The following is a 15,742-nucleotide window of genomic DNA, read 5'->3' as shown; positions in this document are numbered from 1 at the left end:
ACAATTGGATTTGTTTTTACATATCATCCTGACATTTGACTCAATAGGAGAGTTCAAATACATCTTAACAGCACTGAAGGAAAGTGTGTTTCAGATTATCACAACTTCATTTTCCATATCACTTGCAACAATAATGAGATGCGAATAGCCATGTCGTATTTCAGATTATCACTCCTTAATCTAGTGAACAACAACAACAACAACAACAACAACAACAACAATGGTCCACTCAACTTCAATTGAGCCAACATGGAGCAGTAGCTTGAGCATTTGAGCATTATCCCTTAGGCTTGCCATAAATCAGAAATGACCTGAAGGCAAAAACCGTAGAACCAGAAAAATGACTGTGAGAACTAGAAAAAATGTATGCAAACTTTGAGGTGTCCAGGTGACCCCAGCAATTCATGCATGATGTCTACAAGTCATCAGACCAAATTTTGTTCTTTTCTTTCTATGTGATGAAGAAGCATAGGAGGTAGAAATTATTTTATTAATGTAAAACTACTAGTTTTAATGAACATTGCCATCAGTGGTATCAGAAGTAAGTGGTAGTGTGTAATAGGTTTATAAAAAAACACATTACAAAACTGAATTTTAACATTTTCACCATATCCATTTCTATATATCTTGACAAAAACCAAGATATACTTACAAGGCATTTATTTACTTTTTAGTACAAATATGTGTATAATATTCCATGATAGAAAGTTCTCGTAACCTAAAAAAAGTTCATATACACTTACATGGAAATAGATCCTATTGAACTCAGTGAGGCCTTTAGACAGGATTAGGATTGCACTGTGGTTAGCTTAAAGTGAACCCTGAAACAAAGACTTTCACAATGTAATGGGCGCTGCCTGTTTAGATGTCTACATTATTTGGATAGTGAACAAACCACAGTGGTGTGAACATCCCAAAATATGTCTCATCCATGTAGAATCTAGAGCTGCATGTGTGGGTCTTTGAGAGAACATTCTCAGTGCGGTCCCAATACTGAATTAACATTGCTAAAACTAAAAGAAGTGGCAAGTAGCCAGTGCAGTGCAGAATATTGTTGCGGCAATGTACTTCATGCAATCATTTTGTTTGTTCTACTCGTTCATCAGAGCTATCTTGCATAGGATGTTCTTGATATTTTACCTATAATTCATAAAGCACGGTTACTGCACTGTTATATTTGCATGATGTTAAAATTATATGTTTGTTACTAGCACAACATGTTTTTTAAAAAATCTTCCCATTTGTCTTTGTACTGTAACACACAGGGCATTATTGATTTCAATAAGTAATTTGCAACTGTATTGTTTTACAAAAAAGGGGAATGTCTCCACAAAAGCCTGCACATTTAAGTGCAGATTGCATCATGTGCCAATTCTGAACTGAAAGGTGATTCACTGGCATCCTGTTGAGCAGTTATGAATGTTTAAGCTGGATTTAAATATCTGTAGTTGTTCAGTATTCATGTTTATAATTTTGGCACTACCTTCCAGCTGCAGCGAGAAATGGTGGTGATCAAGGTGCATCAGGATGGTATTTCCAGCCCTACCAGTGATCTAATTGCTGCACAACCAGTGATTCTAATTGCTGCACTGTATGGGAGGGAGATGGAAACATTGTTTAGTTGCAATTAGTTTAACATTGATAATTGCCTATGAAGCAGGATCTTAGTCATCATCTTTATAATTTTTGGAAGTGAGCTGAGCACCAGTAGAACAGACCACCATTATGAATGAAACACAGTGGGCCCAGTTGCTCCCCACATCACATTTGATGCAGGAGGTTCTCAGCCTCCTGCATCAAAATCAAAAGCAGACCTCTAGTCATTCCATGCTTTTAACATATTTATTCATTTATTTTCAGATCTAGCTAGCTTGCTGATGGCCTTTTTGGCACAATTTTTGTTCCCCAAACCTTTTGTTGATTGCTCTTGCTTATTATAATTTCTACATATGAAAGGACTGTGAGTCATATAAACATATGTTCTCTTGTTCTTTTTCTCAAATGATAGCCATAGATACAATAGTAGAGCTCCATTATCATAGCAATGCCACTTCTCCAAAAACCAGCCAACTGAAGCATTCCTGGGGGATTGGAGAGTTGAGTGCCAGGAAATGACAGGTGCAATGCCCTCCCAGTGGCAGATGCATTGAGAGAAGGCAGATAAAAAAGACACTGTCCCCAAAATCTGGCCACAACTGCTCCTCTTAGTGTACTTCATGTCTGTGAGAGCACTGCAGTCACTGTAGGTTTGCCATAAGTTGGAAATGACTAGAAAGCATACCAGCACAAGAATGCTAGCAATTCAGGAAAAATTCTCATATCTCAAAAACACAGCAAAACAATTTGTGCGGAAAAATTACCCTGAAACCTCAGCTATGGAATTTCCTTCCAAGGATCATGCTATGGATCTATCACAGATGTTTTGGGGGATGGAAGCTGGGGCAACGAGGGAGGGCTGTGTATATGGAGGGAGTATAAGCAGCTTATTTTATAGCCAAAAACCCACAGTCTTTTGAAAGCTTCTAGGAGAAAATTCAACATTTCCTTTTTGTTGTTTATTTGGAAGGTAGAGGATCAAAATAGCGATGAGGTCTCCATGTGGCCTATGCATTTTGTCTACCCCTAGGCTAGCATACTGTCAGTGACATATGCATAGGTAAGGGACACTATGCAGGCAAAGTGAAGTATTCGCCCCAGAGGAACAGCTGTATTCTGCTTTTGACAGCAGAAGGGGAGTTCTGTATGCAGCAACATTGTGTATTGAAGTTGTGCATAGCATAAATAGCCTCTTTGAGTCTCCTTTGGGGAGATAAAGTGGGGTAATAATAATAATAACAACAATAATAGTAATAATAATAATAATAATTCTGGTTGTAAATTGCAGTTGCATATTGTGTATTGCAGCTTCATATTGTTGGTGTGCATTGCACAGCAGCATCAAGTCACTGACATGAATTGTACAATGTTATCATTCTGCATGGGTACTACATACGTACTGCTGGCATAGCGTATGTTCACATATGGATATTTATGCTATGCAGAGGCAACAGTTCTGGTTTGTACATACATATTCATGTCTAAATAAATAGATGCAACCTTTGACATTATCCTCCTTGCATGCAATGATGCCACCAGCACAGATTAACAAATACATGATTTGAGTCCTAATTCTAAAATATTTCTTCTCATAAAATGCAAATGAATAAAACCTTAATGGAATGCCATACTTTTTTAGGCAGGAAGGCTGTCCTACCTTGTTTCACTTGCCATACTGGGTTACATGTCTGCTTTTTGTAGTACACACATAATCCATTTCAATGCAGCTGTAAGTTGCTGGAAACAGTAATGGTCCTATGAATAGAATGACATAGTAACTCAGAGAACATTAGGCGGTGAAAGAGATTACCTTTAAAATATCTCTTATACTGTTTTTTCTAACATAAAGAAGTTCTCATAGTATCACTGCTGACTTTGATCCTCTTGACAAATTTATTCTGTATCCTGATTTTCCTAAGCATATTTTCAATAAATTTTTCTGGAGGTACCCCATTAAAGAACTTTATACTAGCTTAGTTAAAGTGGTAGGTTTTATTGACTGCTTTGGGACCACTGGTTTTCTTATTTTCCTCTAGCTCAAGAAGAAATCATTGTTTTGTCCCATTGACTTCATGACTTACAGTGGCAGAGATGCACAAGGAAATTATACTGGCAGATATGATGCACAGAGTGATTTCCCATATCTTATGCCTGGAGACTAAAAATGCTCAGTGTATCCTGTTAATCAGCTAACCAAAGTTCGTAATCAATCCTCCCAACATAGTGCTCCCCAGATGTTTTGGACAGATTGTTTTTGACACTATATGTTTTCTCACTGAAGTTAAAAAGATGTATGAAGTTCTCACATTCCTAGTATAAAGGGGAAATTTTTGAAAACCAATGCTAGGACCATATTTCTTAGTAAGACTTCACATAGTTGTTGCATCTGTCTCATATCCTAGCCTAGTGCCAAAAACATGAATGTGCTAAGCTACCATATGGGGAAAATACTTACTGAAGAGAAAATAAGAATAAACATCCGTCATTGTAGAAAAAACCATAATCAATTCAGAAATATTCATGCACAAATCTTTCTCTTGAACTAAATTAATATTTCTAGTTTACAAACATGAATTGAAGTTTCAGTCCCATATGGCTTTGGCAATCCATGGTCTGAGGAATGGCATGAGAATTAGGAAGAAGAGAGACTGGAAGCACCAAAAGCTTGGATATTTTTCCTAGGATAATTTCAATTTAACATTTTCCTATAGGGAGGAATACCTGTGGAGTAACACATGTGTGAAAAGTTATATTGGTATGCAAAATCTGTCAGATTCTGGAAGTAATCAGTTCTCCTGGCACAACCTTGATATAAGCTGCTGACATGCCAATTTGAGGCTCTACCTGCAAAGTGGAATAAAAAGGAATCAACAAGATGAAAAATTATTGTCAACGATCTGTCACATTTAACAGTAAGATGTACTAACACAAGAAATAATGAAATCCACAAATCTGTATTCTGAGAAACAAATTGCACATTTAATGCATTTGGATTCCCAATGGATAGTACTTTTTTAAAAAAATATATATGTTGATTTTCAAAAGAGTATTCTTGGCTTTAAAAGAAAAAATGACTCAATATTTCAGATCTACTGAAAAAGCTTGGATGCTAGACTAGCTTAAGTGGAAGAGATATAAGCATACCTTGACACATACAATTGATTTCAACACTTTCCCTTCTTTATACAACCCATTTTTTAAAAACAGAAGTATTGCATCACATCTCATATACCACTGATATTTCAAATGTGATGTCACATTTGCAGCAAGGTCCCAATAATCTGTACTTGGAAATAAATCCCATTGTGTTCAGCAGTGCATTCTTTCAGTGTTATTGGAAATAAGAATGTAATTTGGGGATCCAAATGAATATAAATGGTTCTTCATGGACAAGGTTTCCATGGGTAGTGGATGAAGAGGAAGGGGAGGAGGAGATACTTATGACTTCATCAGATGGTTTTTTTTCCCTGTCCTAGCATGCTGCTGGGATGGAGTCTGCTGGAGCCCATTACATGAAGCAGGGCTACTTCTGGTGTGGCTCCATCCCAGCATCATGCCAGCAGCATGCTAAGAGAGAGCTCTGAGGTTATGAGTGACTACTCGTATCCTCATTGAAGAAGCCAGGGACAGCAGAGAAATGTTTTGGGATGGCAGCACTTGACCAACTATAGTAAGGGGATGAAGTTGGGTTCTGCTGCATTGTTTCCCCCACTGTCCCCTGCTGTACCCTGACTTCTAGACCTAGATCTGATGAGGTCCATAGTAAAACTAAATTATGCCACTAACTCCCTCACTTGTGTCAAAAAGGTAATATTTTTGCTTACCTGAACTTTTTGTAACTGTATCCTGGTTTGCTGTCCATTGTGTTTGGAAGCCTGAAATAGCGAGACAGGAGATTCAGTGTGACAGATGTAAAGCTGACTAAGCCCACTTCAAAAAACATAGCAGAAACAATAGACAGGACATATGTTGCAAAAAACTAAGTCAAGAAAGTTAGCATGCAACTCCAGCTGCAAGAGATCTTTTTTGTTCTTTGCTTGTTTGATCACAGACTAAACAGCAGCCGGCCTATGTTCTGTTCTCATCAAAAAAGTAAACCAATCACATTGACAAAAAGCCACCAGAAACAAAAAATTATATTTAAAAGATTCCATAGTTTTGATATCCCTACTATAAAGGCTTCCTTTTTTTTCATAAAAATTTAGGTTATATATAATTGTTAGCAAGAGTTGCATTACTATTATTGTTAATTTTAGTTCTGTTTATTGCCTCAAGGGTTATATATTGTAAAATAATTTTTTGCCACTAGTTAATGTTAATTAGTTGTTTTAATAGCCTATAATACCTATTTGTTATGTTTTGGCAGGTTTACTTTTTTAACTATCAGTAACTTAATCACTTGGAATATTTAACATTGCTGTTGCATACTCAACATTACAGAGTTACTATTAATGTTACCTGTTTAACGTTTAGTCATCCTTTGAGTCCTGCGACATATTTCCTTAACAATCATCAGCCATCAAGTCTGATATTCTCAAAAGAAATAACAGCCCTCTAAACTGCCTTCAAGGGAGGTGATAATTAGCACTGAAAATTACAAATAAAGTTTTTGAAGTTGAATAGCAACAACTGGGCAGTGACACTGATGATTGGTTTGTCAAGACAAATTATTAGATAACTACGCAAATGCAGCCAACACACTCCTCAGAGTGAAAACAATAAGGTGAATCTATGCAATGCTTACATGTTGAATGGGATATTTAATGTGCGGGGAAATTCAAAGGTTGAAGAACTAGCATTTAGACAGTCTAACACTGGTAAGTGGTAATCTTACCTCTTTAAACTCCATTACATTCTCACGAGAGACATGCTAATACAAACAAGTCAATCAGAGTGTGTGTTTAGCAAGATCAAGCTTAGAGGATAGTTTAAAAATCCATTTATTGTTCTAAAGCCACGTCTTTTTTCCCATTAACATGTTATACATTAGTGTCTGCTATCCATGATTCATTTCACAGTTTAGTTTGTTAGCTTTTAAATTATTTAACAACCATGAGTTATTAATACAATTTTTAAAGTCTTGCACATATTCTTAAAACAAACTTGGGTTCATTTAAATATTTTGATTTTGAAAAAAAGATTTTATATAGAAAACATTTTAGGCATCTCTTGAAGAAGAAATCAAGCAGGCATTTAAAGCTAAACACACGTAATTCCAAATTTAGTTTCTTACAAAAGGTTTCAGCTTTATTGACAAATTATGGCAAACATATTTGACAAAATTATGTTTCCTATTTAGAGAAGCTTACACATGGAACTTTATGTGACTTTAAAAAAAATAAAAACCCAAAACAAATACAGGTTAAAACACTGGACAAATTCAGTTAGCTACATACATACAGTAGCTGCTTGTTGTCAACCCCATTAAAACAGCATTTAAAATGAACTTCACAAACTTAATATTAAACATCTTAAATCTAACTAACATATATTAAAAAGACAGATTAAAACATCTTATCTACATCTTGATTATCATCTGGTTCAAAAAGGTCATGTTACATTTTCTTAGCAACCCTAAATAAAAAGTCAGCCTCAATAGTATGGGGGAAGAGTGTAAGGAGATCAATGCAGCATCATGCTTTTGTTTTGTTTCCTATTTTGCTTTGAAAGTACACACAACAGTGAGGAACAACCGAGAGAGAACATCATCTTGTTGAATGGTTTAGTCAATGCTTGTCAACTGTCTTTTAAAGTCCATGTTATAAAAGAATACTAGTGCCAGTGTCACTCCAATGTGGAAACACAAGAAGTATATAGGGCAATCATAAGCAGTAATTCCTAGGATAGAAAAGAAATGGGCTATTACTTGTCTTGTTGCCGTTTATGCGGAGACCACGGGTTATTAATTGTCTTTAAGGTGAGGTCACAGATGAGGAGGACCTTCAATATCTACCATAGGGGTGTTCCCTGTAACCCCCTCTGGTTGATCTGGGAGGTGGTGCCTTTAGGCTTGGACGGCTTAGGGCCCACTCTTCTTGCGCTAAAACAGACAAAATGAGAAGAAAGAGATGGCTTTATTTTGGTAAGCGTGTGTCAAGTGGTTCCCCCATGGTAAGTGTGCGTCAAGTGGTCCCCCCACGGCGCATTTAGCAAACAAAATACAAAGTTGGTTTCATGATCCATATTCAGTATCCTCCCTAACACCTTATTTATAAAAGCCAATTGCCTGCCTAGGCAGCTTTCAGTAAAAACCAACAAACATCTTTCCTTCATTTGACACAAGGTATATAAATATCCAATTTCCTGGTAACACAATCAGTTCTGGAAAAAAAAACATTGCTTTAAGTCTACAGGCTCCAAATCTATTCTATAACTGAGTTGCTAACATGCTATGCTAAAGCACCAAAGTGGATATCATTTTCTACAGCTGGTACATTAACTGGATCAGGACTCGAGTCAGAAGTGAATAATTGAAATGCTTATGATTTCCTGCTTTCAATTTCAATGGAAAAGAAAAAAAGTAAACAGGAGAGTGGGAACCACTACCATTACAAGAGAGTTTTCTCACACACATATAAATAATTCTGTGTAACATGACAATATACTAATTAGTATATGCATACAGTAATTCCAAGAGCAGTAATTGATTGATATCATGTGGTAATTAGAGCTATAATGATTTTTAGTTGATTTAATGTCACTGATGCAAATTTTCCAGCATGTGATAAATGCAATGTTGCCACGTGTTATGCTGCATGAGTAGGTCTCATTTGCTTAATGGATTTTGGAAACAGAACTGGATATCCAAACGATGTTTTCTTGTTGATCTACCCATTAGTCTTTTGAATAAATGGAGCACTAAGATGGAATGTAAGGGATGCTTTCAGACTTCTGATGTTATGCATTCAGTTAGTTGCTTCTTTGAAGCTATTGAATACTAAACCCTGTAATATAGTAACCTCCTCCTGAGCTCGTTCCTGAGCACATGCTGCCAGTGGCTAGTAAGATTTCAGAGACATAGAGATTCAAACAAAGTCAATGCAAAATGAACAACAAGATTATACTTCATTCTGACAAATGCCCAGATTCTTGTGGTATATTGGTTATATTGGTTGCAAGAGTGACCACATTACAATCAAATGTGCAAGGGATTTTGAAAGATCTGGAACCAAAGAGCAATGATGCAAGGCTGATGCAATGGAATTCATCTGTTCCATCCCTCCACTCACAGCTCCTTTTAACTTCCTACCCAAGTGACACCTAAATGTTAAAGGGCTCTTTCAGATGGATGAGGTGTAAGGCAGAGGGCTGTAGACAGAGGGGGAAATCTGAGGGTTTCCATTTGTTCAAAATGTTTTGTGGACAGGAAAGAAAATCTCTAGATGTGAAAAAACAGGTGTCCCCTTCAGATGGTTGCATAACTCATGCTAGTCTTGCAGTTGCTCCCTTGCCCATGCCAGCCGCATCCTTCTGACATCAATATGTCTGCAACAAGGAAACATGGGAAATGTGTACCGTTTATAATATTGAACCAAGCTACATATAGCTTTGGAAAATACAAACCATTCAGTAGCTTAAATCCTATTGCTTAGTCCCATCAAGAATAAGCCCTTTTGAATCAAGTGTTGAATGGTTAGTCAAAATATACACAGATTCCATTTATTCAATGGGTGAGAACTACCCATTGGATTAAGGTCAAAACATTATAACATTCTAATTGAATAATTATCATGTGGACTGCTTTTTTTATTTAAGAATAAAAATAATTCCCACCTCTTGAAAAAAATTGTAAAGTACAGTTTGGAAAAATGGTACAAAGTCTAAGGCCTGAAATATCATCTCATAAAATACTCAGATCATCATGATCACCTTTTGAAGGGAAAGTGTTTCTAGGGGAATTCTTAATAATAACTCAGATAATCTTTATTGGCCCAGTTATTTCTAAGTCTCCTTATTTGTACAGCTTTTATACATTCATCTCAAACTTCTTCAGATCAGGACACATAGTAATTAATTGGTATGTTTCATATAGATAAGCACGTTTGGTATGTCATGGCTATATGATCCTCCCAGAAAGAAAATTAAGAGAAGACCACAGAAAGGAGAAAGTATACTTCTACCTGAGTGGGCCTATATGAGTGAGCAAACTGTAATGCCATTCTTTTTCCAAATGGAAGTTTTGCACAAAGGTGTTTGAAGGTTGCAAGTATGGGTGTTCCCCAACCTTGACCTATCTGGATAATAAAACACAAGTGCATTTAAGGATGTGTAAAAGCATTTTTCCGTTAAGTAATGACAGAAATCCAGAAATGGGAAAGGGTCATATGAGGGCAGTGAGCGCCTTGCTTGGATAGGGTGCCTACTGCTTTGGATCCTAAAATAAATTCTCAATATTTCCCCCATCCATCTGGTCACAGTTTCTAGACTATGTAGTTCAAACACTGCATGAATTTAATTTATAATTAAATTAGCAGGAGGAAGCAAAAAATAGGGCACAAAAGGTGACTGGCATGCTGTTTACTATCTTCTTCCAGATACATGGGAGAATGTTACTGATATTTTATATGGATAAACAAAAGCTTAATTTGAATAATGATTTTAATATTATGAAAATTCCTAGAAAAAGGTATACTTTTAATTTGGCAAATGATAGGTAATTTGTAGCACAAAAACTCCAAAAGAAATTGAGTCACTAAACTTTTTAATTTGATCTAACCAAGCTTTTAAATTAATGATTATGTTTTTCTTAACCAGTATTGACTACTTTTGTAGGGAAAATGTGTGATTCAAATTAGTCAATTTAAAATAAACAATAATAATCCTGGAAAATTAATTTAAATTGAAAATAATATCTTGACAGAGAGAATGGTAAGAAAAAAAATATCCTGAAAAACAAGTCTTGGAAATTATGTAGTATGTTAACAATGTTAACATAACACTCTTCTTGAAAGGTTTGTAAGTCCTTTTAAAAATGAAAAGGGGAATATTGTACAACTCACTTTCTTGTATTTTCAAAGTATTAACAGTTTCTGAGTGAGACAGTGGGAACCTGTTGGATGATTGCTCCCACCAGCAGTGGGAATGGCTAAAAACCCCATGAAACTTCTGATTATGGTTTGATCGGTATGACGCCTGAACTAGGCATGAGCTGAAATTCTAGCTTGTCTCTTCCCTTCCAAATCAGAAAAAATATCCAGTGGTTTGTTCTTTGGTTACTTCTCTGACTTGTTGAGAGAGGGATAGACCATTGATCATGTCCTGCTGGACAGCATGGCAAACAAACCAAAGAAACAAGATCTGTTGTTGTTGTTTAGCCAAAGTGCTATGAGCACAAAAACTTGGGCAGTGTATACTAACATTTTGCTTGTCACTTATAAACCAGGGTTCCTATGGAAATCTGGCATTTCATGACAACTGAGCAAGCTTAATTGTGTGTATGCTTAATTGCATGAGAAATCACAAGTTTCTTACTAGCATTTAGTTTTTGTTAAAAGTGGCATGTTTTCCCAACCTAATGTCTCTGACTAACTTATTGATTGATAAGCAGAGATTCTAATGCTATATTCGCTAACAAAGAAATGCCATTAAAACCAGTGACTTATTTTTGTTTACACACGTATAATATTGTGCCATGTTTATTGCTACACTCAAACAGTTTAAAGTCTAATCCTAGGAAAGTCTGCTGAAATCTCCCTGAATTCTCTTTTCTCTTAGGTGAGTATAAAAGACTGTAGTCTGAATGGACTATGCATGAGCTGTACATAGAGAGAGGGGGAGGAGAACTGTTCAGCCAGGAAAGGTATAATAACAAGACACAGTATAACACTTACAGATGTGAAACTTTGAATTTTGCAACCATATTTACAACCATGACAAAGTCGCAATTGTGGCATTGATATGATCCTAACTACCCTTGCCCTGCCTACTTTACTGGACATCGGTTGCACCAAGAGGAAAAAGTCCATTCTGCTTCAATTCAGGTCATGGGTAGATGGTGATTCCACCCCGAGCGTAAGACAATGAGAAGCACAACCTGTTTTGTCTTGCAGATTCACTTGCTGGCTGGAGAAGCTGGAAACATTCACCCATGATCCAATTGCCAGCAGAATGGGCCTTCATCTCTCAGTGCAGTTAATGCCTGGTAAAGTAGGTTGAGGGGATTGGGCCAACAGATACTACTTACGTAGCTCATGCAGAATTCCAGCATTCACTTATATTAAATATTACAGATTATGAAATATTCATAAAAATAAATGCTTTTAAATTAAACTGTACATTTGAATATAGATTTAAATGCACCAATGAGTGTTGTTTTGTACTTTCTACTCATATATCCCTCTTGACCCCAGACCTCACTATCAGCAAGGATATGCTCCTTTCTTCCAGGTAGGAGAGCCCCAACAGGACCAACCTTATAATCAGGCATACTGAAGCAGCTGCCTCATGCAGTTAGGGTTAACAGAAGGAAATCTTCCTATGTTGACCTATGCAAATTGTGCACAGAAATTGTCATTCAAAATGCCTGGAGATTACTATGGGAGTAAGACTATTACCAGAGAATGATCTTTTCTTCTTCTTGGGAAACAACTTTTAGTTACTGAAAGAACTCCTGATTGGATCCTTTAAGTTTTGAACTATATGCTTGAAATCATAATTCCTAATCTATTGAAATATTCCAGAGATAATCTCCCATGCATTATATATGAAGAGAAATAATATGATCAGCAATTGGTGAAATAATAAGATTATGTGTGGTTTTATTCCCCCCACCCCTTCATTTTGTTTAGTATTTCAGTCACTGTGACCAGTTCCATCTAGGACCAGTTTAACATTTTAATGGGTGGGGAGAGGGAACTACTTATGCTGCAAGAATTTAGTAGAGAGAAAACAGCCAGTGATTAGTAAATGAAAGTAGAATTATACCTGCAGTCTCATTCCCAAATGAATGAAATCAATGATCTAACTTGTGCACCTGCATGAACAAACTAGCAAGCAGCCTACGGTCGAGACACCAATTAGACAACAAGAGAGTATGTAATGTCTCTTCGCATGGGTCAGTGGCAAATAACAGACGTGCCAGGTTCTGCTTGGAAAACATAGCAGATTGGGTAGGTCGTGTACAAATGTAAGGGCAGATAAGACCGATTAGTTATCCTCCATCATGACAAAGTTTCATCAGCTTTTCAAGTGGATTAAATCTGTATTTCATCACTATGACATATTATGGTGTGCTTCTATTTTTTCATTCTAACTATAGTAATGCTTACAAAAGGGATGAAAAAAGTTTGCATTTTTTTAAATCCTTGGTTGAGAAAAAGTAGAAAGCCTACAGTTGCATGCTTCTTTTTGAGGCAGCACCTTTTCTTCAACTGTATGCTTTTTTTCCACTGGGGGACCTCTGTGGGGCAGAAGTTCAATTTGTACCAAAAATAATTACCCTCAAATAACCTGTGCAAATATTGTAATGGTGTACAGTGAAATGACTTGTATAAATGATTTTTTCCAAAAAGGAACTCAAATGTGAACCCCCCCCCCATTAAAACCCATTAAAAACATTCACAACTCTACTGAACATGTGAAGTAAGACTTGAAAATTTTCATTCCTATGTGCAAGGATGAAATAAACATAGTCTGTTAATGACTTAACTAGATATAACTTCAACTCTTCTCTACTAAACTCTCACAATGACCAAATTCACTTTGAAAACCACCTTTACTTGTTTGTACCCCTTTCCATGGCCAGCAGAACCATTTCCATGACAGTCACAAACAAGATAGCAAAAAGCAAGAGTATGATCACCTTCAAGCCAAACAAACTGAGGTGAGCCTGGAAAAGCAAGTTAGGACCTCATCACACTTACTAATTTAAGCATCCTAGGATGCTTGCCAGCCAGTTGAAGGATGGATGGACACGTAGTCCATCACATGACATCCCTCAACTTCTGTGGGAGGCCTTGTCCCCAACCAGCGTGGAAGACTACCATGTTGTGCTGGCTTTACACACTTCCGCCCCAGTTGGGTGATGCTTCCCCCTGGAGTTTCCCCACGTAATTGCCATTTTGCCATGCTTTCTGACAAAATGGCAAGGGTGTGTGTGTGTGTGATAAGGATCCTAAATCATTTTGAATATAGTATTTTCCAATATAAGGAACTTTTGGCCTATCAGATGTTCTTGACATCAGTTGCCAGAGTTTCTAGACAGGGGTAAGGTTCTGAGGGAATTGCAGTCCAAAATGTCTGGAGAACCCAAAGTTTCTTTGTGTGGCACCCATACAGTCTGTTCATATGTGAAGCCTGGAATGAATTCCCATAACAGCCATGTTATGGGATCACCACTAGCCTTTTCTTTTAAAGAAGGTAGAGGAGCCCCTCCATTCATACTGAATATGTGAACAGTTTCCTCCTGCTTCCTCTGTTTCCAGAATTTATTTTCACTTGCAGTAACTTTCTGTGTCATGGTGCTTTTTCTTCCCACGAAGTTTGAGCATTTTTTTTAAAAAAAAGTCCCTTTTTGATCAAGAAAACTCACATCCCAGTCTTTCTCTCCCTCTGCTGATCATGAAACAGTGTAACTTTACAACTGTACTAAAACTGTGTCCATGGAGCTGATCCACAACTAAACAGTAATAACTCTGTACAGTAACTCTACCTGGCCCATGTATTCCACCTAGTTTTATGAGCCATTTGCCTTTACCTCTACAGAATCACTGTCATTTCTGGTCTGCCTATACAAAATATCCTGGTAATGACATTTGGACTGGATTTCCTAGCATTTTCTTTTGTGTGTCATTTACTGCAATTACATCTCTGTTCAATTCCTCATTATGGATGATGGAGATTAAATGCTATGGCTCAATGCTATGGAATCCTGGGATTTGTAGTTTGATGCAAGCCACCAGCACCCTATGTCAGAAAAGGCTAAAGATTTTGCAAAACCACAATTGAGACATGACTGGATCATAGCCCAAAGTACGCTTGAATTGTGAAGGTGAGTAGGAGGAGGAAACAACACATTGCAAGAGACCAGGTGTTACTGAAGACTAAAAGGAATACAGGAAATCTCCAAGAAAGAAATAAGGGCATGAGTAATGATGGCAACAAGTTAATCAAGAAATATGGGAGTTTGTTCCAAAACCACATATATTAAATGCACAAGCAAGAACCTTTTACTGTATGAATGTGGATACTTCCAATTTGCTGTGTTTTCACTGGATCAATACTGTAACCCACCATTAAATGGGGAATAGGAAGTTAATTGCTATTATCACTAGCTGCCAGCCTCCTTGGTTTGTGATCAATTGACAGTTGCTTATTATTATTTCAGCTGTGTTACTTAACATTCACATTGGTGGTCTGCCATTATGTTTACTAGGCTTTGAGTAAATTTCCTGTAGTTGCTAGGAGTATGGCTTTATTGATGCATCGTCTGTGACATGGAAATAAAGAAGATATTCAGATGCCACAGTAATGTGTTATGTATGAGAGACATATATTTTCTAATGCTGCATCATTTCATGCTGGCATTTTAAATTTAACCAGCCTGTTAAAAATGGGCTTTAATTCTTTACAATATTAATTAATGAGGATACAAATATATCAGGAGCACAGTTTGATTTGTTAAGTTCACATTCAACAAGGGTTAGCAAATTTTGGTGGACTATAGTAGTCAACCAAGAATTTATGGTTTTTATGAGACTCACCAAAAAGGCAGGTCACACAGTATGAGATCAAATCTCTTGCGCCTCTCCTATGCTCCAAGTGTCTTTGAACATTATCCTGCAGTCTTCACCAATCATTTGAAGAAAGGTCCACCCTGACATGATTAGCAACGGTCTCTATAAATGGGACTGTGGCTGGATCCACACTGCTATATATTGCAGTTTCAGAATGCAGTGTAACTTATTGAACTGGATTATGTGGCAGTGTAGACACATCTAATGCAGTTCAATGCAGTTAATCTGTACTCTGAAACTGCATTATATGGCAGTGTAGATCCAGCCAACAAGTTGTCTAGATGAGAAGTAGTAGGCAATTTATGGAGCCAGATGGAATCCCATTAGCCACATGTAATGAAGTAAAGCGAAGGGAACTGTAATTAACAATATTTGGAGGGAAATATGGTACCCACTCCCACACCAGACCTTGG

General features: G+C 36.9%; 1 protein-coding gene across 3 annotated transcripts in view; it reads right to left on the bottom strand.

Moving 5' to 3' along the window:
* The window catches only part of KHDRBS2 (KH RNA binding domain containing, signal transduction associated 2), a 410,517-nt gene that overhangs the window by 25,451 nt on the left and 369,324 nt on the right, over nt 1-15,742 (bottom strand). For 2 of the 3 annotated variants that reach the window (XM_067468040.1, XM_067468036.1), the window contains exons 9-12: nt 7,463-7,636; nt 5,421-5,471; nt 4,318-4,440; nt 3,254-3,351 (exon numbers count right to left, since the gene is read on the bottom strand). In XM_067468040.1, the coding sequence (XP_067324141.1) occupies nt 7,539-7,636 (98 nt within the window). In that variant the 3' untranslated portion in view covers nt 3,254-3,351; nt 4,318-4,440; nt 5,421-5,471; nt 7,463-7,538. Of the gene's footprint in view, nt 1-1,572; nt 1,590-3,253; nt 3,352-4,317; nt 4,441-5,420; nt 5,472-7,462; nt 7,637-15,742 lie in introns of those variants that run through there. The other variant, XM_067468041.1, reaches the window with a different exon arrangement.

The sequence above is a fragment of the Anolis sagrei genome, chromosome 1 (genome assembly GCF_037176765.1).
Source record: "Anolis sagrei isolate rAnoSag1 chromosome 1, rAnoSag1.mat, whole genome shotgun sequence".
NCBI lineage: Eukaryota > Metazoa > Chordata > Lepidosauria > Squamata > Dactyloidae > Anolis > Anolis sagrei.
The sequence above is the reverse complement of the archived record's forward strand: the minus strand, read 5'-3'. Positions and strand labels throughout refer to the sequence as shown.